The following is a 25240-nucleotide window of genomic DNA, read 5'->3' on the forward strand; positions in this document are numbered from 1 at the left end:
GAGAGGTTGTTTTCCTGACACCACACTCCCAGAGCCCTCACCTCCTCCTTGTAGGCTGTCTCGTCATTGTTGGTAATCAAGCCCACTACTGTTGTGTCGTCTGCAAACTTGAAGATTGAGTTGGAGATGAGCTTGGCCACGCAGTTGTGGGTGAACAGGGAGTACAGGAGGGGGCTGAGCATGCACCCTTGTGGGGCCCCATAATGTACTATACACACTGTACTATACACCGAACGCATCTGAAATATACAGTAATCTATTTGACAGAAAATAAGGCAAACATAGGCAACAATGGAGAACCTATTAGCTATACTGAACAAAAATATAAAACGCAACATGCAACAATTTTAAAGATTTGACTGAGTTACTGTTCATATAAGGAAATCAGTTAATTTAAATGAGTAAATTAGGCCTTAATCTACAGATTTCACATGACTGGGAATACAGATTGTCACCGATCCCTCCGGAACTTTCATTACGCACACCTGTCCCCTATTCCCACTGATTAGTACTTGTATAAGTGTGCCCGTTGGTTCCATTGGGCTGTCGATTATTGTTACTTTGTCCGATGGTGCGTGTGAGTACCTGTGATGTGTGTTTTGGGCTTTCGTGCCCTTGTGGATTGCGCAGATGATTATGGGTCTCGTCCCGTGTGTTAATCATTGTGCGCTGGTGTTATTTATTCGAGGTACTCCTCGCTCTTTTGTTTGGGTTTCAACCCTGTGTTTTTGTTACGTGTTTGTTTGGTCTTCGTCCGCGTGCCTTAACACAGCATGCCGTAATTTGGGGTATAATAAATAAATAAAAATACACATTCCTGTGTCTGTCTCCCGAATCTCTCCATGCCAATGTGACACAGATATGCATCTGTTGGTCGCAGATAACTTTTTAATGATAAGGGCATGGATCAGAAAACTAGTCAGTATCTTGTGTGACCACTATTTGCCTCATTTAGCGTGACACATTTTCTTCACATAGAGTTGACCAGGCTCTTGATTGTGGCCTGTGGAACTCCTCTTCAATGGCTGTGCAAAGTTGATGGATATTGGTGGGAACTGGAACACGCTGTCGTACACGTAGATCCAGAGCATGCCAAACATGCTCAATGGGTGACATGTCTGGTGAGTATGCAGGCCAGGGAAGAACTGGGACATTTCAGCTTCCAGGAATTGTGTACAGATCCTTGCGACATGGGACCGAGCATTATCATGCCTAAACGTGAGGTGATGACAGCGGATGAATGGCACGACAATGGGCCTCAGGATCTCGTCACGGTATCTCTGTGCATTCAAATTGCCATCGATAAAATGCAATTGTGTTCGTTCTCCGTAGCTTACGCCTGCCACTACCATAACCCCACACCACCATGGGGCACTCTGTTCATAACGTTGACATCAGCAAACCGCTCAACCACACAACACCATACATGTGGTCTACGGTTGTAAGGCCGGTTGGACGTACTGCCAAATTCTCTAAAACAACGTTCGAGGCGGCTTATGGTAGAGAAATGAACATACAATTTTCTGGCAACAGCTCTGTTGGACATTATTGCAGTCAGCATGGCAATTGCACGATCCCTCAACTTGAGACATCTGTGGCATTCAGATGTGTGACAAAACAGCACATTTTAGAGTGTCCTTTTATTGTCCCCAGCACGAGGTGCACCTGTGTAGCGGTCATGCCGTTTAATCAGCTTCTTGATATGCCAGACCTGTCAGGTGGATGGATTATCTTGGCATTTGTGCACAACACTTCTGGGATCTTGTATTTCAGTTCACGAAACATGGGACCAACACTTTATATTTTTGTTCAGTGTACTATCTGTACCTGGGTGTGATTGCGTTATGAGTTAGTTTAATGGTGAAAAAGCCTTCCATTCCTCTGACTGACTTCCTGACTGTAGACATGTCGAGGACACAATAGAAGGGAAACTTCTCACGTCTTTGTAGTTCTGTACACCATGATACCCCCAGTGCAACCACATGGTGAAAGACTGCAAAGTCAGGCAATAAGAACTGCTACTCATTCATAGACTGGCTCTGTTACAGTTTCCATGTATGTGTACTGTACACCAATGGCTATGCTTTTCTTACTTATACCAAGGGCTATGTTATTACTGCAGTAGCTACAGTGTTACTACAAAGGTATAAGAGCAGCTTCATGTCTAGTGTTACCAGATGAAATAACTAAAAGGCTGACCTAGTCATTTGTCTGACATAACGTCCTCCTACACAACTGCACATTTTCTTGGAATGATATCTATCTGTATACTATATGACAGACTAGGTTTGTATTTGCAAAGCTATAGACACAACAATCTTTTTTCCACACATGAAGAAATCAATGGGGTTTCCCAGAGAGATGTGAGGTAGCATTATAGTTCACAGACATTAGGATCATAAGATCCTGAACTGTGATCCAGAAAGCTGCTTTCAGGCTGGAAATGAACCCTTAAAATGCTTCAACACACAGATTAAGAGAGCAGAATCTCGTGTAGCAATGTGGCAATAGAATTCATTAGCTCAGATCTTTGCCATTATGCCCGACAATGGCTGTGTGTTTTTAATACTGACCCGGGGGGGGGGTCACTCACACACACAATCACATGCGCACACGTAAAGCTCCCCCCCCCTCCCAACACACAGCGGGTCACACATCCAGAAAGACGCCACCTGGTCCTCATTGTATTAGGTCTTTTTAGGAGACAATTAGGAATATTACAGGGTCAGTCATGAATATATAAACATAGTTCGCTATGAATCCACAAGTGGCATTCTTAAAGCTGCCTCCTGAGGAGCTTGGTTAAATGACTTTAAAAATAACTTGAAAAGCTTTTAATCATCTTAAAAGGCGTTTCCATTAAGACATTTTACCATGTAAATGTAAAGTATTCATGTACGCGATTAATCGGGCAAAAAAAACTTCCATACACAATTCTATAGATCTATAGAATTACAACAGTCTACAACAAATAAGGGGATTAGAAAAGTGTTATTCTGGTGTGTTTTAAGGGTCACTTAACCACTGATAACACATGGGGTGGGGGGTGGGGCCTAGTAGTGAACTTTCTCCCAGTTCAACTGGTTCAGTTATTCAATCACCACAATCAAAACTTCCCTGCTGCAAACTATATGTCAGAACATGTATAATGTATGTATAACTATTCACATCTATAATGGAATGCAATGTATTGTATAAGCATGTAGCTTATCTAAACAGAAAAAAACCTGACTAACACAAGTGATGTAACATGTACAGTAAGAAATAACTCTTACTGCCACTGCTGTTAAACAGAAAAAACTCTTACTGCCATCGGTGTTAAACAGAAATAACTAACTCTTACTGCCACTGCTGTTAAACAGAAATAACTAACTCTTACTGCCACTGCTGTGAAACAGAAATAACTAACTCTTACTGCCACTGCTGTTAAACAGAAATAACTAACTCTTACTGCCACTGATGTTAAACAGAAATAACTAACTCTTACTGCCACTGCTGTTAAACAGAAATAACTCTTAGTGCCACTGCAGTTGAACAGAAATAACTAACACTTACTGCCACTGCTGTTAAACAGAAATAACTCTTAGTGCCACTGCATTTAAACAGAAATAACTAACTCTTACTGCCACTGCTGTTAAACAGAAATAACTCTTACTGCCACTGCTGTTAAACAGAAATAACTAACTCTTACTGCCACTGCAGTTAAACAGAAATAACTCTTAGTGCCACTGCTGTTAAACAGAAATAACTAACTCTTACTGCCACTGCTGTTAAACAGAAATAACTCTTAGTGCCACTGCAGTTAAACAGGAATAACTAACTCTTACTGCCACTGCTGTTAAACAGAAATAACTAACTCTTACTGCCACTGCTGTTAAACAGAAATAACTCTTAGTGCCACTGCAGTTAAACAGAAATAACTAACTCTTACAGCCACTGCTGCTAAACAGAAATAACTAACTCTTACAGCCACTGCTGCTAAACAGAAATAACTAACTCTTACTGCCACTGCAGTTAAACAGAAATAACTCTTAGTGCCACTGCTGTTAAACAGAAATAACTAACTCTTACTGCCACTGCTGTTAAACAGAAATAACTCTTAGTGCCACTGCAGCTAAACAGAAATAACTAACTCTTACTGCCACTGCTGTTAAACAGAAATAACTAACTCTTACTGCCACTGCTGTTAAACAGAAATAACTCTTAGTGCCACTGCAGTTAAACAGAAATAACTAACTCTTACTGCCACTGCTGTTAAACAGAAATAACTCTTAGTGCCACTGCAGTTAAACAGAAATAACTAACTCTTACAGCCACTGCTGTTAAACAGAAATAACTAACTCTTACAGCCACTGCTGTTAAACAGGAATAACTCTTAGTGCCACTGCAGCTAAACAGAAATAACTAACTCTTACTGCCACTGCTGTTAAACAGAAATAACTAACTCTTAGTGCCACTGCTATGAAACAGAAATAACTAACTCTTACTGCCACTGCAGTTAAACAGAAATAACTAACTCTTAGTGCCACTGCAGTTAAACAGAAATAACTAACTCTTACTGCCACTGCTGTGAAACAGAAATAACTAACTCTTACTGCCACTGCTGTTAAACAGAAATAACTAACTCTTACTGCCACTGCTGTTAAACAGAAATAACTCTTACTGCCACTGTAGTTAAACAGAAATAACTAACTCTTACAGCCACTGCTGTTAAACAGAAATAACTAACTCTTACAGCCACTGCTGTTAAACAGAAATAACTCTTAGTGCAACTGCAGCTAAACAGAAATAACTAACTCTTACTGCCACTGCTGTTAAACAGAAATAACTAACTCTTAGTGCCACTGCTATGAAACAGAAATAACTAACTCTTACTGCCACTGCTGTTAAACAGAAATAACTAACTCTTAGTGCCACTGCTGTTAAACAGAAATAACTAACTCTTACTGCCACTGCTGTGAAACAGAAATAACTAACTCTTACTGCCACTGCTGTTAAACAGATATAACTCTTACTGCCACTGCAGTTAAACAGAAATAACTAACTCTTACTGCCACTGCTGTTAAACAGAAATAACTAACTCTTACTGCCACTGCTGTTAAACAGAAATAACTAACTCTTAGTGCCACTGCTGTGAAACAGAAATAACTAACTCTTACTGCCACTGCTGTTAAACAGAAATAACTAACTCTTACAGCCACTGCTGTTAAAATGAAATAACTAACTCTTACTGCCACTGCTGTTAAAATGAAATAACTAACTCTTACTGCCACTGCTGTCAAAATGAAATAACTAACTCTTACAGCCACTGCTGTTAAAATGAAATAACTAACTCTTACTGCCACTGCTGTTAAACAGAAATAACTCTTACTGCCACTGATGTTAAACAGAAATAACTAACTCTTACTGCCACTGCTGTTAAACAGAAATAACTCTTAGTGCCACTGCTGTTAAACAGAAATAACTAACTCTTACTGCCACTGCTGTTAAACAGAAATAACTAACTCTTACTGCCACTGCTGTTAAAATGAAATAACTCTTACTGCCACTGCAGTTAAACAGAAATAACTCTTAGTGCCACTGCAGTTAAACAGAAATAACTAACTCTTACTGCCACTGCTGTTAAACAGAAATAACTCTTACTGCCACTGCATTTAAACAGAAATAACTAACTCTTACTGCCACTGCTGTTAAACAGAAATAACTCTTACTGCCACTGATGTTAAACAGAAATAACTAACTCTTACTGCCACTGCTGTTAAACAGAAATAACTCTTAGTGCCAGTGCTGTTAAACAGAAATAACTAACTCTTACTGCCACTGCTGTTAAACAGAAATCACTCTTAGTGCCACTGCAGTTAAACAGAAATAACTAACTCTTACTGCCACTGCTGTTAAACAGAAATAACTCTTACTGCCACTGCTGTTAAACAGAAATAACTAACTCTTAGTGCCAGTGCTGTTAAACAGAAATAACTAACTCTTACTGCCACTGCTGTTAAACAGAAATAACTCTTACTGCCACTGCTGTTAAACAGAAATAACTCTTAGTGCCACTGCTGTGAAACAGGAAACACCTTCTGCACAAACACCGCTCTGGATCACGTTCTTCCCGTCTCAAAAAAACTTTCTTCAAGCATGAGCACTTTTTCTCAGCACTTCTGCAAATCACTGTGCTCTCACTTTCCCTTTTTTTTTAAAAAAGTGACGGTTTCCCTTTAAGCTGCTGAGGGAGAGCAGATGGTCTCTAGTGGAAATACCTTAAATCAGCATATTCCCCTCGCTGTACGCGAGCTAATCTCTCATGCACACTAACCACCACCATGTTATCGAACAAATAATGCAATGCACATACCCATACACGCCAATACACGACCCTTCAAATCCAATGTAGGGCTGCAATTTTTTACCCCCCACTCGGGGTAGAGGAGATCGCTCAAAAAAAAGAAGAGAAAGAAGCATGAACATTTCTTTGTCTGGGAATTCAGGGTCAGGTGACTGCCGACAGGAATTCTGGTTGGCTAGAGAGGACTTGCAAAATGTTGGCGGAGTGCCAAGAGGCTGTCTTGCAAGCAGGGCTGGAAATTTGCAGCAAACCTCATCTTCATAGAGTTCACTTCCATAGCTGGGGCTGGGGGAGGGGTTAGGAGAAGAATGAGGGGTGGGAAGAATGAGAGAAATGTCCACTGTAACACAACGAAAGGCACATAAAAACGAGTGATCGTTTCTCTCTCTCTCTCTGCGAAAGCGGAAGAAGAGAGCAGAAAGGGATTCTTCCCCTTTAAGCTAACCCTTTCAGTTAAGAAATCTCCTCTTCCTCTCCTCCTCCTTCCCCCGTCAGCTCTAGCAGCACAGTGAACCTGATGCCCTGTCCCCAGCAGCAACAACACAGTCAAACCAGCAAGCTTCTTTACCTTCTCTGTTAAGTCCTTGAGCACAGGGCTGCAATGCCACCACTACAAATGCATCCTTATGGAATTATATCACAAAAAAAATGTAATGTTCTCAATAACAAAATACTGACTATTTCTTCTTACACATGCGTATTTATGTGCAGTGTCCTCTTATGTCATCTTGTGATTTTTGAATCGGTGAAAGGTGAAAGAAAAACACCCTTTGAGTTGCTTAGCCCCAAGCAGCCTGTTTCTCTGGTTCTTTACGGCGGTTCACTCGTGAGACCCCAGCATGTCCTGCTAATTTGCCAATATTTCCCCCCACCAGACACTTTTATGGGTTCTCCCCAAGCCTGCTCCAATGGCAGAACTGAGTACTGGAGGGGGGGAGGAGACAGAATGGTAGGCCCCATCTTGTTGCCATGGACACAGCCACTCATTATGTAACAGTGAGTCTCAGTACATGTTCCTGACATGAAGAAGTGAGGGAGGGAGGGAGGGAGGGAGGGAGGGAGGGAGGGAGGGAGGGAGGGAGGGAGGGAGGGGGGAGAGAGGTAAAGAGAGAGGAGAAGGGAGGGAGAGAGAGAAAAACAGAGAGACAGAGAGAGCGAGAGAGAGAGAGAGAAAGAAAATGAGCAAGAGAGAGTGATAGAGAGAGAGTGATTTACAAGGATACATTTACAAGGATTTATGACATATTGTTTTTGGAAGGAGATATGAATGATCTGAAATGAAATCACACAATCACTACATGGTCCTGATGTGAAGGAGGAGGGAGGAGGGAGAGAGAGAGAGAGTGAAGAACAAACACCATTGTAAATACAACCCATATTTATGTTTATTTATTTTCCCTTTTGTACTTTAACTGTTTGCACATTGGTACAACACCGTATATTGCCAAAATATGACATTTGAAATGTCTCTATTCCTTTGGAACTTTTGTGAGTGCAATGTTTAGTGTTCAGTTTTGATTTTATTTATGATCTATTTCACTTGCTTTGGCAATGTAAACATATGTTTCCCATGCCAATAAAGCCCTGAATTGAATTGAGAGAGAGAGAGAGAGACATTTACAAGGATTTACGACATATCGTTTTGGGAACGAGTTATGAATGATCTGAAACACACAACCTGAACAAGCTGTAGAGTACATTGTCACATCAGGGTAGTAGGGTGCTGTGTAGTCACATTCAGGCGGAGGCATGTTTAAATAAATGCAATAGCCTAATATAGGGGTGTACCACACTCCTGCAATATTAACTACACTGAGTGTACAAAACATTAGGAACACCTGCTCTTTCCATGACATTGACTGACCAGGTGAATCCAGGTGAAAGCTATGATCCCTTATTGATGTCACCTGTTAAATCCACTTCAATCGGTGTCGATTAGGGTTGAATGGCGGGGACCCGGCTACAGAGACTCACCGGCGTTTACTGCCCAAAACAACTCTCTTCTCCCGAGATAAATAACTGTGAGAAACCGGTCAATTATAATACATTATTTATATGAACAGCACGGCGTGAAATGGAACTGTTTAATGACATGCAATGTCTAAATCTGGCTTGATGAATCAACGCACAGGGTGGGGACAGACCATCTCAGTACGGAGCGCAGTTCACAATGCATGTGGACCAATCATCTCATCATGGTCACTTTTTTTTCTTGTGACAGACAGGCCTACATTTGATCAGTACAGCCAATGCGACAGTAATATAAAGACTGAATGCACGTCTAATTTACACAGCTCCATCTGGCTTTTGGGGGTCACCTTGTTTTTTTAATTGTAAAGATTATTTTATTGCAGCTGCAGAGTTTTAAAACAGCCTATCGTTGCATGTGCTAGAACTCTCGCAAGTCTTTCTATCTCTCCATCAACTCCATTCAAATTCCATTCAACATAGATCATCTTGTTCTAGATTGATATATAGCCCTATATATAGATATCCTAGCCTACCTCTTTCAGGTAATACATTCAAGGCAGTATTATATTAGCCTTATATTTAGCAAACTAATGATGGGTTACGCATAATAAGCGACTAACTTCTAGCCTCTGTCTCTTGCGCAATCCCCTGCGCTCTGCAGGCCTCCTTAAAAAAGGCTCCTTAGCTCTTGAAGTCCCATGCAGGAAAAGCTAGACTACAATCGCTTCATACTCGTCACCAAATCCACTGGCTCCAGGTCATCTACAAGTCTCTGCTAGGTAAAGCCCCGCCATTATCTCAGCTCACTGGTCACCATAGCAACACCCACCCGTAGCACACGCTCCAGCAGGTATATCTCACTGGTCACCCCCGAAGGCCAATTCTTCCTTTGGCCGCCTTTCCTTCTAGTTCTCTGCTGCCAATGACTGGAACGAACTGCAAAAAATCTCTGAAGCTGGAGACTCATATCTCCCTCACTAGCTTTAAGCACCAGCTGTCAGAGCAGCTCACAGATCACTGCACCTGTACATAGCCCATCTGTAAATAGCCCATCCAACTACCTCATCCCCATACTGTATTTATTTATTTTTTATTGCTCCTTTGCACCCTGTATCTCTACTTGCACATTCATCTTCTGCACATCTACCATTCCAGTGTTTAATTGCTGAATGTTAAATACAGCAGCCAATAGAACTCACGGGTAGTTTGAAAGACGAGCGAATGCGAGATGGCGGTAGACTATAGCAGTTATTTATTTAGACCATAACCACTCAATTATCGTGAAGAGAAGTGAAAGCCTTCTGCATCTAATTCTAGTCCTATATTATTCAAGGGTGTCATTAGAATGAGGAAGATAAGGACAACGAAACTTATATCATTTAACAGTTGAAAGCGAGGAAGAAATGCAGCAACAAGAGAGAGAAAGAGGAGGTAGGCTAATAACATGAGGGGAAATATTCTGAAAGGTATATATGCGTCAGCCTACTAATTATACAAATAGGTCCTATTATATTTCAACATTAAAATAACATTCGCTAGCCTATACTTTTAACTTTGTAGGCCGCATGTGCTGCACCAGAATCACATGTTCTCTTCTTCCACTCTATCATGGTTTGAACCATGTGGATAATTCCAGTCGAGTATAATACAACACAGTACAATTCACACTCAAAAAGATTAGCATACTGGAGCTAGTTTCATTTATTTACCCAAGAGAGCATACAGCTAGCTACAGCTAGGGGTTTTTCTGTTTTTCTGTTGTGCGTAATGTGCAGTAGCCTACATCAAATATGTGTTTGAGTGGGTCAAGAACTGCAACGGTACTGGGTTTTTCACACTCAACAGTTTCTCGTGTGTATCAAGAATGGTCCACCTCGCAAAGGACATCCAGCCAACTTGACACAACTGTGGGAAGCATTGGAGTCGACATGGGCCAGCATCCCTGTGGAACGCTTTCAGCACCTTGTAGAGTCCATACCCTGACGAATTGAGGCTGTTCTGAGGGCAAAAAGAGGGTGCAACTCAATATTAGGAAGATGTTCCTAATGCTTTGTACACTCAGTGCATATTGAAGTGGTTGTAACAATGGAAGAACTTGCTTTTTAGTCACAATATTTGTTATATTTTTTATTTATTTCACCTTTATTTAACCAGGTAGGCCAGTTGAGAACAAGTTCTCATTTACAACTGCGACTTCGCCAAGATAAAGGAAAGCAGTGCGGCACAAACAACACAGAGATACACATGGGATAAACAAACGTACAGTGAATAACACAATAGAAAAAATCTATATACAGTGTGTGCAAATGTAGTAAGAATGATCTTGTAAATGATCTTAATGGTTTGCTCTCCTTAGTTTAGATTCTTCCTGGTGAGTAAGATTTACAATTAGCTTATTACATGTCAAATAAACATAAAATGAGTTTGGATTTAGGTGGAGGCTAGATTAGTCTCTGACCGGTGCAAGTTTATAGCTCGGACCATGACTATAATGTGACTTTGGGCTGTATAGTGGGAACTAAACCGAGGCAACAGAAAACACGAGTGAGCAACAACAATTAGTGGTCATTTATCATTGGTCAACAATGGTGCACTGAAGTAGGCCCTACAAAGACAGGAAGGAAACTCCAGGAGACTCAAACACCCTACAAAGCCAATGAAATAAATGGTACCTCTATGATAAATCAAATGACCCATCAAATACACTTGGCTGTGAAAGCACCCAACAAATATCGGTTCACTTGGCTATGAATGCCCTGTTTATTGGACTCTTGCTAACCCTAACAGACAGGCAGCTCTGAACCATCTGTAGTCCCTGAGACCAGGTTTGAATAACAGGATGGCTAGAGAGGGCTGGGAACCAATCATCCCCATAAGAAATCTTTGTGGTCAGCTCTAGAGCCCACACATAAGCCCCACAATTGTAAAAAAATATCAACATCAGGCACCCCCAAGACACAATGGGCAGTTTGGGCACCCCTAAGAGTCAACGCCTGCCTGAGACAGTGGCGAGACAGCCAGCCGGTGGGTGGCACTGTACTCACCTCCATCTTCCATTTAGCCAGCCACTCCTCCCTGGTCCTCTTGCTAATGTAATATGGGTCACCGGCCTGGAAGGTTACTCTGGGCATGGGCCTCTGACGCAGACTGACGGAGCCACGCAGCCTGCCTGTCCCAGGGCCTCGAACTCCCTGTTTAAAGGGATACAAAGAAGAAAACCAAAATAAAGAAATGAACTAACGTATTAGTTTGATGTTTGTTTGCTCTGCTAAGATTTTGCATGTTTGCAGAGGAGGAAGATGACGCAAGCAAAGTTTCATGCTATCACTGCTGAAACTGCTAGCTAGTACTGTTGCTAGCAAGGCGGAGTAGCAATTCTTTGCTATTTCTCTTTTTTTGGGGTGTGGAGGGATGAGGTGTGTGCTCCAGAAAGAGATGATGACTCTTTCACAAAACTGTAGCCCAATGCAGACAATGTGCAATTGGTCAAACAGCAAGGAGCACAAACTGTCTCTTCCAGAGCCGTGGCAACCCGCTACAGTCTCAACCAATCACAGCCTGGCGTGGCGAGCCTGCTGACGCCGTCGACTAACGCGAGGACCTTCCGTGTCGGACCGGGCACCAAGTGTATTTGATATGTCAGATCTATACTCCATTAGGAACCATTTCACAAGTCCAAGAGGTCGCGATATTATACAAATCGTCTACTAAAGGAAACCTTCCCCCTAGTCCAGCATCACCATCCTCTAAGATGTGGGCCGTCCTAACGAAGGCCCGGACTGAGGCTACACCCTCTTCCAGCAGCCTCTACTTCGACACTCCCCATCAAGCATAGACTTGATGTAAGCATTGACTGGAGGGAGTTTCCACCATTGTTAAATCCATGCCAGAAGCTAAGAAACTGTACAAGTGCACACTTCACAAGAAAGGTGGAGAATCGACACACCTACAGAGACCGAACCATTGATTGACTGATTGACTGATGACGTGAAACAACACAGCAGAATGAAGACAGTGGAGGACTTACCTCGTTCTTGATTGCATCCACTCCATCCTCCTCCTTCTGCTCCACATCTAGAGGGAAACACAGGCGCAATCATTCAATAGTGTACCTTTGGGCTAGCCAATAGTCACAGTAGTCTCGCTGGCCAGCCTCAGCAGCTATGAGAAGACAGAGACTACAGTCACAGTAGCCATAGTCACCTTAGCATCTGGCGAGAAAACACAGCGAATCAGCCACACAGGACCAATGGATCCCCTCAATCATTCACAGGAGTCTACCTGTAGGCTAGTCACACCTCAAAGCTAGATAGTCACAGTAGTTTAACCTCTGGAGAAAAACACAGCTAGTCAGCCATGCAAGAGCAATGTTCACCTCAATCATTCATAAGAGTTCTACCTGACCTGTAGCTAGTCACCTGTGGGCTAGCTAGTCACAATTGCCTGTCACCTTAGCACCTGATATCAATGTCTGCCGACCAGGTTAGAAGTCTATTCACCCCCCATGGCCCTATTGTCTCAGGGATGTCAGACATATCAGAATGACGTAGCTGTCTGGACTCTGGAGACAATGGCCATGGCCCCTGAGGACGACCTTAACTTTCTCTGATTCAGACTCTCAGGCCAAACATTAATCCATTAACTGACAGGTAGAAAATTAAACCAGAGGTAACTGAACATGTCTGTTGTAGGCCCTTTCATAACTGAAGCTCAGACACCATACTGTGCTGAATGAGAGAGAATAGACCTATAGACCCAGGCCTGCCGGAAAACGTGTGGCGAGGTGACACTTGCCACAGCACTTTTCAATCAGGTGTGACAACGCCACACCACTTTTGATTTAGTTTTATCAAATATATTGACGCAAAGCTTCAAAAAGCGGCACAAAGTGCTGTTTTTTTAAGACCGATTTGCCTCATCATTCGTCAACTCGCGCACAATTTTTGTCCTTCACATCAGAGTGCTGCAGTAGGCTCTTTGCGTGTCTTGAGCAATCAGATTCACAGAAATCACAGGTCGCACAAAACTCAAGGCGTGCTCTCCACTTTCCTCCGATATTTATTTAGCAAGCGCAATAACACATCACTCCCGACAGACACAAGCAAAAACTCTTACATAAATGTGCCTAAACACAAGCGATCTGACATGCTGTATTGCATGGAAACTAGACTATTTTTCAGTCTGATCAACTGAAAGCTACTAACAATAGCAGTTGCATAGTCTAGCCTACTATGCACCCTGTCCCTCTGGCCAGGGTAAACGAAGCAGTAACGTTGTGTATTTATAGCCCATTTGTTTGTGAGAAACCGTGAATGGGATTCATTTGATTTGTATTCAAACTCGGGCTGACTAATCTAATCCACAATTATTAACTAGAATGAATCAATAAACAAAATAGCTGACATAGACTGTGAGTAAATGTTTTATTAGACAGTTGCATAGGGCAGGACTACACGATGCAAACCTGCATAAAGCTAGCTCAGCCCTGTGAGTTTTATTGTCCAATCATGTTGCTTTTTGTCTGTGTCTGTGTATAAGAAATTACTCTAGTTCTTTAAAATATAATTAATATGAACAAGTACAAGATTTCTGCAGTTTGACAGGGTTTTCATCCTCCACCTTGACATGAGTTTTTCTAGCTTTTTTTTAAACCATGTGACCTGATTAGAAAAACTCTGGTCACAACAGATTAATCAAGTCATACCGTATAAGTTCTGGAGTTTTATCTGGTTAGGTTACCAGATCAGGGAAAACTACGGGCCACAGAATTCAGAGACTTAAAGAGCTGCAGTTAGTTTCAGCCACTCCTGAATTGTCTTGGCTGTGTGCTTAGGGTTGGAAGGTGAACCTTCACCCCAGTCTGAGGTCCTGAGTGCACTGTAGCAGGTTTTCATCAAGGATCTCTCTGTACTGGGGCCTGCCGAGTGCTCAGCGGTCTAAGGCACTGCATCACATTGCTAGATAGAGTCACTACAGACCCGGGTTCAATCCCGTGCTTTATCACAACCGGCCGTGATCGGGAGTCCCATAGGGCTGGCTTCCGGGTTAAGCCGGCGGGTGTTAAGAAGTGCGGTTTGGTGGTCATGTTTCGGAGGACGCATGACTAGACCTTCGCCTCCCGAGGCAGTTGCAGCGATGAGACAAGATAGAAATTGGGGAGAAAAAGGGGGTTAAAAAAAAACACAAAAAAAGGATCTCTCTGTACTTTTCTCAGTTCATCTTTCGCTCGATCCTGACTAGTCTTCCAGTCCCTGCCGCTGAAAAACATCCCCACAGCATGATGCTGCCACCACCACGCTTCACCGTAGGGATGGCGCCAGGTTTCCTCCAGACTTCACACTCTGTATTCAGGTCAAAGAGTTCAATCTTGGTTTCATCAGACCAGAGAATCTTGTTTCTCATGGTCAGAGTCCTTTAGGAGCCTTTTGGCAAACTCCAAGTAGGCTGTCATGTGCCTTTTACTGAGGAGTGGCTTCCGTCTGGCCACTCTGCCATAAAGGCCTGATTGGCAGTGTTGCAGAGATGGTTGTCCTTCTGGAAGGTTCTCCCATCTCCACAGAGGAACTCTGGAGCTTTTTTAGAGTGACCATCGGGTGCTTGGTCACCTCCCCGACAAAGGCCCTTCTCCCCAGATAGCTCAGTTTGGACGAGCGGGGCCAGCTCTAGGAAGAGTCTTGGTGGTTCCAAACTTCTTCCATTTAAGAATGATGGAGGCCACTGTGTTCTTGGGGACCTTCAATGCTGCAGAAATGTTTTGGTAACCTGTACTGTACGTCACTCGCCGTGGAAATCAAAAACAGCATCCTCTGGCAAGGGGGGCCTCCTTGGAGATGTTAAGCCCGGACCGGACACAGACTAGAAACAGCTTCACCGCCCTGGATCCAGAGACTTCGGCGGGTTCTTCCCTGGGGGCTTCGGAGGTACCCGGAGGTACCTGCGCCTTCGCCCTCTGTTCTGGATCCCTCTCCGATGGCTTCTACCTCGGGTTCAGATCCTCAGAGCTCCCACCTTCAACAGACAGTGAGGCTGTCTTGAAACTCCGGCTCATTCATCATCCACCATGCTGGCTCGGGTCCATCGAGCCCCACCGTCCCTCTGTCCTCGAGGAGTTTGCGAAATCACTCAAGGCGAAAGAACAGCCTGACCTCCTCAGCAGCAGCTTTCATCATCGGCAGTTCTATCGTAAGGAACATCATGGTTCCCGGGGCGAAAATCCTGTGCTATCCTGGAGCACGGGTACAGGACATTACAAGGCTGCTTACAACCATTCTACGACAGTTGACGGGAGCTGACACTGTCGTAGTCCATGTCGGATGAAACGACATTAGGAGGGTTAGCTCAGAACTTCTGAAAATTGATTTTAAAGAATTGATTGTAGCACTGAAAGATTTTAAAAAGCAGCCAATTATTTTACCATCGTTGGGCCGGCTAAAATATTATTGTAGCTCTCTGGTGTAATCACTTTTACAATTAACTTTGACACCTTCTGGAAACAGAAGATACTCTACAGGAATGATAGAGTCCATCCGAATCATCTTGGCTACAGAAAATACAGAAATTCCAATAGTGGAGGTGTTGCTGTTTATAATCAGAACCACATTCCTGTAAAACTTAGAGAGGATCTCATGTTAAATACTGTTGAAGTAACATGGCTAGGTTCATCTGCCTCACCTAAAGCCAATTCTTGTGGGGAGCTGCTATAGACCACCAAGTGCTACCATTCAGTATCTGGATAATATGTGCGAAATGCTTGATAATGTATGTGATATCAACAGAGACGTATATTTTCTGGGTGATTTAAATATTGACTGGCTTTCATCAATCTGCCCACTCAAGAAAAAGCTTCAAACTGTAACCAGTACCTGCAACCTGGTTCAGGTTATCAGTCAACCTACCAGAGTAGTTACAAACTGCACAAGAATGAAATCATCAACATGTATTGATCATATCTTTACTAATGCTGCAGACATTTGCTTTAGAGCAGTATCCAAATTCATTGGATGTAGAGATCACAATATAGTAGCCAATCTAGGAAAACCAAAGTCCCAAAGGCTGGGCCTAATATAGTGTGTAAGAGGTCATAAAATACGTTTTGTTGTGATTCCTATGTTGATGATGTAAAGAATATTTGCTGTTTTGTGGTGTGTAATGAGGAGCAACCAGACGCTGCACTTCACACATTTATGAAATTGCTTATTCCAGTTACTAATAAGCATGCACACATTAAAAAAATGACTGTAAATACTGTTAAATCCCCATGGATTAATGAGGAATTGAAAAATGTTATGGTTGAGAGGGATGAGTCAAGAGGAATGGCAAATAAGTCTGGCTGCACAACCGATTGGCAAACGTACTGCAAATTGAGAAATCATGTGACTAAACTGAATAAAAATAAGAAACTGTACTATGAAACAAAGATAAATTATTTAAAGAATGATAGTAAAAACTTTGGAGCACCTTAATTGAAATGTTGGGCAAAAAGGCAAACTCAGCTCCATTATTAATTGAATCAGATGGCTTATTCATCACAAAACCCACTGATATTGCCAATTACTTTAATGATTTTTTCATTGTCAAGATTAGCAAACTTAGACATGACAACAACAAATGCAGACACTACACATCCAAGTATAACTGATAAAATGATGAAAGACAAACATTGTAATTTTGAATTCCGTAAAGTGAGTGTGGAAGAGGTGAAAAAAATATTGTTGTTTATCAACAGTGACAAGCCAACGGGGTTTGACAACTTGGATAGAAAATTACTGAGGATAATAGCGGACGATATTGCCACTCCTATTTGCCATATCTTCAATCTAAGCCGACTAGAAAGTGTGTGCCCTCAGCCCTGGAGGGAAGAAAAAGTAAATCCGCTACCCAAGAATAGTAAAGCCCCCTTTACTGGCTCCAATAGCCAACCAATCAGTCTGTTTACTTAGTAAACTTTTGGAAAAATTGTGTTTGACCAGATACAATGCTATTTTACTGTAAACAAATTGACAACAGATCACATTCAACAAGCACAGCACTTTCCCAAATGACTGATGACTGGCTGAAAGAAATTGATGATGAAAAGATTGTGGGAACTGTTTTGTTAGACTTCAGTGCGGCTTTTGCCATTATCGATCATAGTCTGCTGCTGGAAAAACGTATGTGTTATGGCTTTACACCCCTTGCTATATTGTGGATAAAGAGTTAAATGTCTAACAGAACACAGAGGGTGTTCTTTAATGGAAGCCTCTCCAACATAATATAGGTAGAATCAGGAATTCCCCAGGGCAGCTGTCTAGGCCTCTTACATTTTCAATCGTTACTAATGACATGCCACTGGTTTTGAGTAAAGCCAGTGTGTCTATGTATGCGGATGACTCAACACTATACGCATCAGCTACTACAGTTAGTGAAATCCCTGCAACACTTAACAAAGAGCTGCAGTTAGTTTCAGAAAGGGTGGCAAGGAATAAGTTAGTCCTAAATATTTCAAAAACTAAATGCATTGTATTTGGGACAATAATGAATAATGTGGAAATTGAGCAAGTTGAGGTGACTAAACTGCTCGTGAAGAGGGCATGACAACACCTATTCCCCCTCAAAAGACCGAAAAGATTTGGGTCCTCAGATCCTCAAAAGTTCTACAGCTGCACCATCGAGAGCATCCTGACTGGTTGCATCACCGCCTGGTATGGCAATTGCTCGGCATCTGACCGCAAGGCACTACAGAGGGTAGTGCATACGGCCCAGTACATCACTGGGGCCAAGCTTCCTGCCATCCAGGACCTCTATACCAGGCGGTGTCAGAGGAAGGCCCAACAAATTGCCAAGGACTCCAGCCACCCTAGTGATAGACTGTTCTCTCTGCTTCCGCACGGCAAGCAGTACCGGAGCGCCAAGTCTAGGTCCAAAAGGCTTCTTAACAGCTTCTACCCCCAAGCCATAAGACTACTGAACAGTTAATCAAATGGCTACCCAGACTATTTGCATTATCCCCACCTCACCCCCCATTTTTACACTGCTGCTACTCTCTGTTTATTAGCCATGCATAGTCACTTTACCTCTACCTACATGTCCATATTACCTGAGTTACCTCGACTAACCGGTGCTCCCGCACATTACTCTGTACCGGTATCTCCTGTATATAGCCGCGCTACCGTTATTTTATTGTTACGCCTTAATTATTAGTTATTGAAAAAAATGGCTTTTTATTTTTTATTTTTTTACTTCTGTTTTTTGGGGGGAAATACTTTCTTAACACTTATTTTTTGTTAAAACTGCATTGTTGGTTAAGGGCTCGTAAGTAAGCATTTCACTGTAAGGTCTACCTGTTGTATTCGGCGCATGTTACAAATTCGATTTGATTTGGAGTAACACTGGATTGTAAATTGTCATGGTCAAAACGGGTTGATACAATAGTAGCTAAAAGTCTGTCCATAATAAAGTGTTTCTCTGCCTTCTTAAAAACACTATCAACAAGGCAGGTCCTACGACCCTAGTTTTATCACACCTTGACTACTGTTCAGTCGTGTGGTCAGGTGCCAAAAAGAGGGAACTCTGAAAATTACAATTGGCTCAGAACAGGGCAGCACGGCTGCCCCTTAAATGTACACGGAGAGCTAACGTTGATAATACGCAAGTAAATCTTTCCTGGCTCAAAGTGGAGGAGAGATTGACTTCATTACTACTTGTTTTTGTAAGAAGTGTTCACATGCTGACTGCATGAGCTGTCTGTGTAAACTACTAGCACAATGCTCAGACACACATGCATACCCCACAAGACATGCCTCCAGAGGTCTCTCCAAAATCACCAAGTCAAGAACAGCCTATGGGAGGCGCACAGTACTTCATAGAACCAAGACTACATGGAACTACTCCACATCAGTAAACTGATGCAAGCAGTAGAATCAGATAAAAAAAGGATAAAAATACATCTTATGGAACAGCGGGGACTGTGAAGAGAGATACATATACACAGGTACAGACACACGTATACGCACACACACGCTACAACACGCAGTCTACACATACATACGTACATTGTAATATTGTTGTATGGTGGTATTATACATTTTGTATTGTACAGTCGTGGCCAAAAGTTTTGAGAATGACACAAATATTAATTTCCACAAAGTTTGCTGCTTCAGTGTCTTCAGATATTTTTGTCAGATGTTACTATGGAATACTGAAGTATAATTACAAGCATTTCATACATGTCAGAGGTTTTTATTGACAATTACATGAAGTTGACCCTTCTTTTTCAAGACCTCTGCAATCCGCCCTGGCATGCTGTCAATTAACTTCTGGGCCACATCCTGACTGATGGCAGCCCATTCTTGCATAATCAATGCTTGGAGTTTGTCAGAATTTGTGGGTTTTTGTTTGTCCACCCGCCTCTTGAGGATTGACCACAAGTTCTCAATGGGATTAAGGTCTGGGGAGTTTCCTGGCCATGGACTCAAAATATCTATGTTTTATTCCCCAAGCCACTTAGTTATCACTTTTGCCTTATGGCAAGGTGCTCCATCATGCTGGAAAAGGCATTGTTCGTCACCAAACTGTTCCTGGATGGTTGGGAGGAGTTGCTCTCGGAGGATGTGTTGGTACCATTCTTTATTCATGACTGTGTTCTTAGGCAGAATTGTGAGTGAGCCCACTCCCTTGGCTGAGAAGTAACCCCACACATGAATGGTCTCAGGATGCTTTACTGTTGGCATGACACAGGACTGATGGTAGCGCTTGTCTTCTCCGGTAACCTTGTCTTCTCCGGACAAGCTATTTTCCGGATGCCCCAAACAATCGGAAAGGGGATTCATCAGAGAAAATGACTTTACCCCAGTCCTCAGCAGTCCAATCCCTGTACCTTTTGCAGAATATCAGTCTGTCCCTGATGTTTTTCTTGGAGAGAAGTAGCTTCTTTGCTGCCCTTCTTGACACCAGGCCATCCTCCAAAGGTTTTTGCCTCACTGTGCATGCAGATGCATTCACACCTGCCTGCTGCCATTCCTGAGCAAGCTCTGTACTGGTGGTGCCCCGATCCCGCAGCTGAATCAACTTTAGGAGACGGTCCTGGCGCTTGCTGGACTTTCTTGGGCGCCCTGAAGCCTTCTTCACAACAATTGAACCGCTCTCCTTGACGTTCTTGATGATCCGATAAATGGTTGATTTAGGTGCAATCTTACTGCCAGCAATATCCTTGCCTGTGAAGCCCTTTTTGTGAAAAGCAATGATGACGGCACGTGTTTCCTTGCAGGTAACCATTGTTGACAGAGGAAGAACAATGATTCCAAGCACCACCCTCCTTTTGAAGCTTCCAGTCTGTTATTCGAACTCAATCAGCATGACAGAGTGATCTCCAGCCTTGTCCTCGTCAACACTCACACCTGTGTTAACGAGAGAATCACTGACCTGATGTCAGCTGGTCCTTTTGTGGCAGGGCTGAAATGCAGTGGAAATGTTTTTGGGGGATTCAGTTCATTTGCATGGCAAAGAGGGACTTTGCAATTAATTGCAATTCATCTGATCACTCTTCATAACATTCTGGAGTATATGCAAATTGCCATCATACAAAATGAGGCAGCAGGCTGTGAAAATTAATATTTGTGTCATTCTCAAAACTTTTGGCCACGACTGTATATACACAGTGGTGTAATAATGATGTACTGTTTTATCTTTTGTTTTATGTGTGATGTAAGTACCTTAATGTGTTTGGACCTTAGGAAGAGCAGCTGCTGCCTAATAAATTCAAAAATGGATTCTTGAAGAATATAACTTATAAATGCATCAAGTGCTTAGTTAAACTGTCATATCCCATCAGAACGCAAAATATAAGCTTGTTTTACTCCAATGTCTGTAAACAAAGTACATGTAAACAATCACTCTGTAGCCCCAAAACATGGTTAAAACTATTTTGATATCATGGATGGTCAGTCCTTGCATCCATAGCTCTGTCTATGAATTTGAGAGTGGTTACATTTAATCAGCCCAATCACTCAGCTTTTAACCGAAACAGGGGTGGGGAAAACGCTTTGTTATTGTTTCTACTGCTGATTACCGCTTAAACGAAGGAAGATCATTAGATTTCCAGTTTTTAAGTAAAACATTTTTCAAAAATAATTAACTAGGTATCTCACCACACATTCATATGACATGTCTTAAAAAATGCAGATAGATGGATTAAAAGTCAACTTAAATTGTAAAACTTCTGACAGCCAACTTTCTACCTCCGACTATAACGTTTGGACTTTATAGCACTCCCAGGAGGTGTGAGTTATTGAGTCTTTGCTTGTTTTACAATTAAGACATGACTCTGTCGTTGTGCTGTAGAATTTGTGAATTTTGTCTCTTGTATAATCAATTCTATACATTAGTTTATACTGGATTAAGCGTACATTTTCGTTAACTGTAATCTCATTAGTTATGTTCCAAAACTCCCTCCATCTTGTGCCAATATCAGTTCTTTTTAGTTCTTGGTTCCAATATTTTTTTCTCAGAGATTGTCAGTTGGATAGGCTCTCTGCAAGGTTCTGCATATCTTACCTATCATATGAGTATCATTTTCGGACTCAAATAGGATTCCCTAAACATTGCTCTGATGTCCGAAAGATTTCAGATGGACATTTTGTGATATAAAACTTTTAAGTTGCATGTATTTGAAAATCACTATATTAGTCTGTTCAAATTTGCTTTTTAATTCTGTCATGGAAATCATTTTATTTCCCATTACCAAGTAATTTACGGTTTCTGTGCCTTTAGTTTTCCATGTGGGCAATTTATCAGTGAATTCTGAAAAGATATCCAAGGATTATTCCATAGGGGTGGGTTTTTATATCCTGAGATTTTAGAGTATTCTGAAAATATCAGGTATGTCAAGGTATATCAGGAGATCGTCCGCAAATACATTTAGTTGATATTCATGTTTACCAATACCGATACCTGTTACGTTTGGTCCTGTCTAATTCTTTCTGGAAGCGGTTCAATTGCCAGTGCAAACAGCAGGTTGACATTTATTGTCATGAATCTTGCCCTGGAGGCAGAACTGAGCAATTTCAGCTTGATGGGCCAGCTGAAAAGTCAAAATTGGCTATATTGTAACATTTCATGCAAAGAAAAATGTGCTTTTTGGTCTTAATTTAAGGTTAGGGTTAGGCATTAGGGTTAGCAGTGTGGTTAAGGTTAGGGTTAGGGTTATGACTTTGTGGCTGCACCAGCTAGTGACAACCCTACAGAGCTGCCTCCAGGGCAAGATTCATGACAATAAATGCCAACCTAAGTACAAACAGGAGGGAGGAGAAAAAACATCCCTGTCTTGTGCCCCTTTCTAAAGCAAATTCATCAGATAATTTTTTCTTTGTGTATATTTTTGCTTTAGGATATTTATATAATATTTGTATGCTTTTTTAAAATTTTAGCTGGAAAGTTGAAGGCTTCCAAAGTTTTGAATAGAAAAGGCCATACAAGATGGTCGAAAGCCTTTTCGGCACCAACAGCCAATATTGATAAATCTACATCTTGTTTTTTTGCGTATTGTATTATACTAAAACATGTTGTTGGATTTGTTTCTAACTATCTATTTTTAATGAACCCCATTGGATTAATATGTATCAGGTCTGGCAAGACTTTTTCTATTCTGTTGCTTATGAGTTTTGTTGATATTTTATTCACAATTGATTTAACTTACTGTATAGGTCTGTAATCTGCAGGGGACTCTCCAGATGTTCCTGTTTTAATATAACTGAAATAACTGTTTGATACATGGAACTAGGAAGTACTGAATTGAGTGACGTGTGTTGTCATTTGAGTAAATAGGGCACTACTTTGTCCTAGAATGTTCAATACAATTTTATGGGAAATCCATCCAGACCTGGTTCTTTTCTCCATGCGAATGTTTTAACAGTGTCTAATGTTTGATTTTGGATGATTTCTATTTTTACACACCGTGACTTTATATCCCCCCCCCGACATACCATCAGTGGAGGAGAGGAGAGGGGAGGAGAGTGGAGGGAAGAGAGGAGGGGGAGTGGAGAGGAGAAGAGGGGGAGGAGAGGAGTGGAGATGAGAGGAGAGGGGAGGAGAGTGGAGGGAAGAGAGGAGGGGGAGGAGAGGAGTGGAGATGAGAGGAGAGGGGAGGAGAGTAGAGGGAAGAGAGGAGGGGGAGGAGAGGAGTGGAGATGAGAGGAGAGGGGAGGAGAGTGGAGGGAAGAGAGGAGGAGGAATGGAGAGGAGAAGGGGGGAGGAGAGGAGTGGAGATGAGGAGAGTGGAGGGAAGAGAGGAGGAGGAGAGGAGAAGAGGGGGAGGAGAGGAGTGGAGATGAGAGCCACAGCTGGCTGCTATTACCATAGCTCCTCCCACCTCACAATCCCTTGACACTAAGCAGAAAAAACAACAACCCTGTAACCTACTCACTGCTTCTCTTGTGTGACTGTAGGCCCACATAAAATCTCTACTGCGATCTCCACGCACTTGATGAAATCGGGCTAGTATGGACCTGTGCGCTACACCAACTGGTGGTCAATGGTACATGCCTTTTTGACTACGTTAACATGAAGATAACTTTATTAGGTAATTGCACACAAGGTCCAACCTAAATTTGACTTCCGCTTTTAACCCAACCCCTCCGAAAGACACACATACATATAGAGGTTTTGGAGAGGTGCGGGGGCTGCCACACTGGGCGCTCGGGGAGCTTTTGTTGTGGGGGTTAAGTAGCGTTACCTTGCTCAAGGGCGACACGGCAGGCAATGGCACCTATGTGCACTACATTAAGGGTTAAGGTTAGGCACCCATTCCAAATGGTTAAGGTAAAGGTTAAGCTTTGGGATAGGGTTAAAAAACTCTGCCTCCTTCATAATGAATCACAACTTTCTGCATGAATTCTGCAACAATGTCGTTCCAATGACCTCATTGGAATAGTAATAGTAGTGATAGTAGCCTCAGCAGTTTTCTTCACTACCTCAACATAAGGGCACTATCAAATGAAGTACACTGGAAACTAATCTCCTAATCACTCCTATATGTATCAACTCCCTGGCCTGACTGAATGTTTCTGTATGTTTCCTATCTACACTTCACCCCAAATAAATATGTATTGCATTTCCTGTTTGAGCACATGGTTTAGTTGAAAATGTCTATCCTGTGTGTGTGTGTGTTCATGGTGTGTGAGCGTGTGGATAGAAAATAGGGCCCTGAGCCGCAACATATACCTCCAACATTATACCTGGCTTGAAAGTACAAAGCCAAATTGCCGTTGGTAGTGTGATAAAACTGTTCAGAAAAGGAAACTGACACACTTCCTGTAGGCTAAATGCTGCACAAAACATATTTCCTCTAGCCTCCAGTAATAAAATGTAGCTAAGCCTACTCCCTCTCCTCCACTAATACTATAAAATCTAACTTCTGAAACTGTCGGTTTTCCCAAATGGCACCCTATATCTTCCATAGTGCACTACTTTTGACCAGAGCCCTATGGGTCCTGGTCAAATGTAGTGAACTACATAGCGAATAGAGTGCAATTTGGGACGCAGCCATGGGGTTTTCCCACATATCTGGTGTTGAATGAAGTGAGTTACTGAGGTCTGTAAGTCAGCCCTGGGTTCAAATACTATTCAAAATATTTCAAATACTTTTGGCACTTGCTCTAGTCTGTGTGGAGTGCCATATGGGCGGGGCTTGTACTTCTGCAACTATTCTATTGGTTACATTATACCGGGCAAGCTCAATCAAGCCCAGATAAAGTATTTGAAATTATTTTGAGTAGTATTTGAACCCAGGTCTGCTGTAACTACAAAGGCGTGTTAGCCATTCCTAAGCAGCATTGTTTTCTTGCCTGCGCTCAGCAGAGCAGAGTAGAGGTTAGCCAAGGAGCATGGATGCTACCCAACTAGAAGACTAGAAGACTCACTAGGCCACTAGGATTCATGATTCATGAAGAG

The 25240-nt window shown here is 42.2% G+C and overlaps 1 protein-coding gene across 4 annotated transcripts in view; it reads right to left on the reverse strand.

Annotated features, from left to right (window-relative positions):
* The window catches only part of LOC115172261 (DNA (cytosine-5)-methyltransferase 3A), a 75312-nt gene that overhangs the window by 24657 nt on the left and 25415 nt on the right, over positions 1–25240 (reverse strand). For 2 of the 4 annotated variants that reach the window (XM_029729535.1, XM_029729534.1), the window contains exons 5-6: positions 12345–12391; positions 11362–11508 (exon numbers count right to left, since the gene is read on the reverse strand). In XM_029729535.1, coding sequence (XP_029585395.1) covers positions 11362–11508; positions 12345–12391 — 194 coding nt within the window. The remainder of the gene's footprint in view (positions 1–11361; positions 11509–12344; positions 12392–25240) is intronic. The other 2 variants (XM_029729537.1, XM_029729536.1) reach the window with 1 other exon arrangement.

Source organism: Salmo trutta, chromosome 33, assembly GCF_901001165.1.
Source record: "Salmo trutta chromosome 33, fSalTru1.1, whole genome shotgun sequence".
NCBI lineage: Eukaryota > Metazoa > Chordata > Actinopteri > Salmoniformes > Salmonidae > Salmo > Salmo trutta.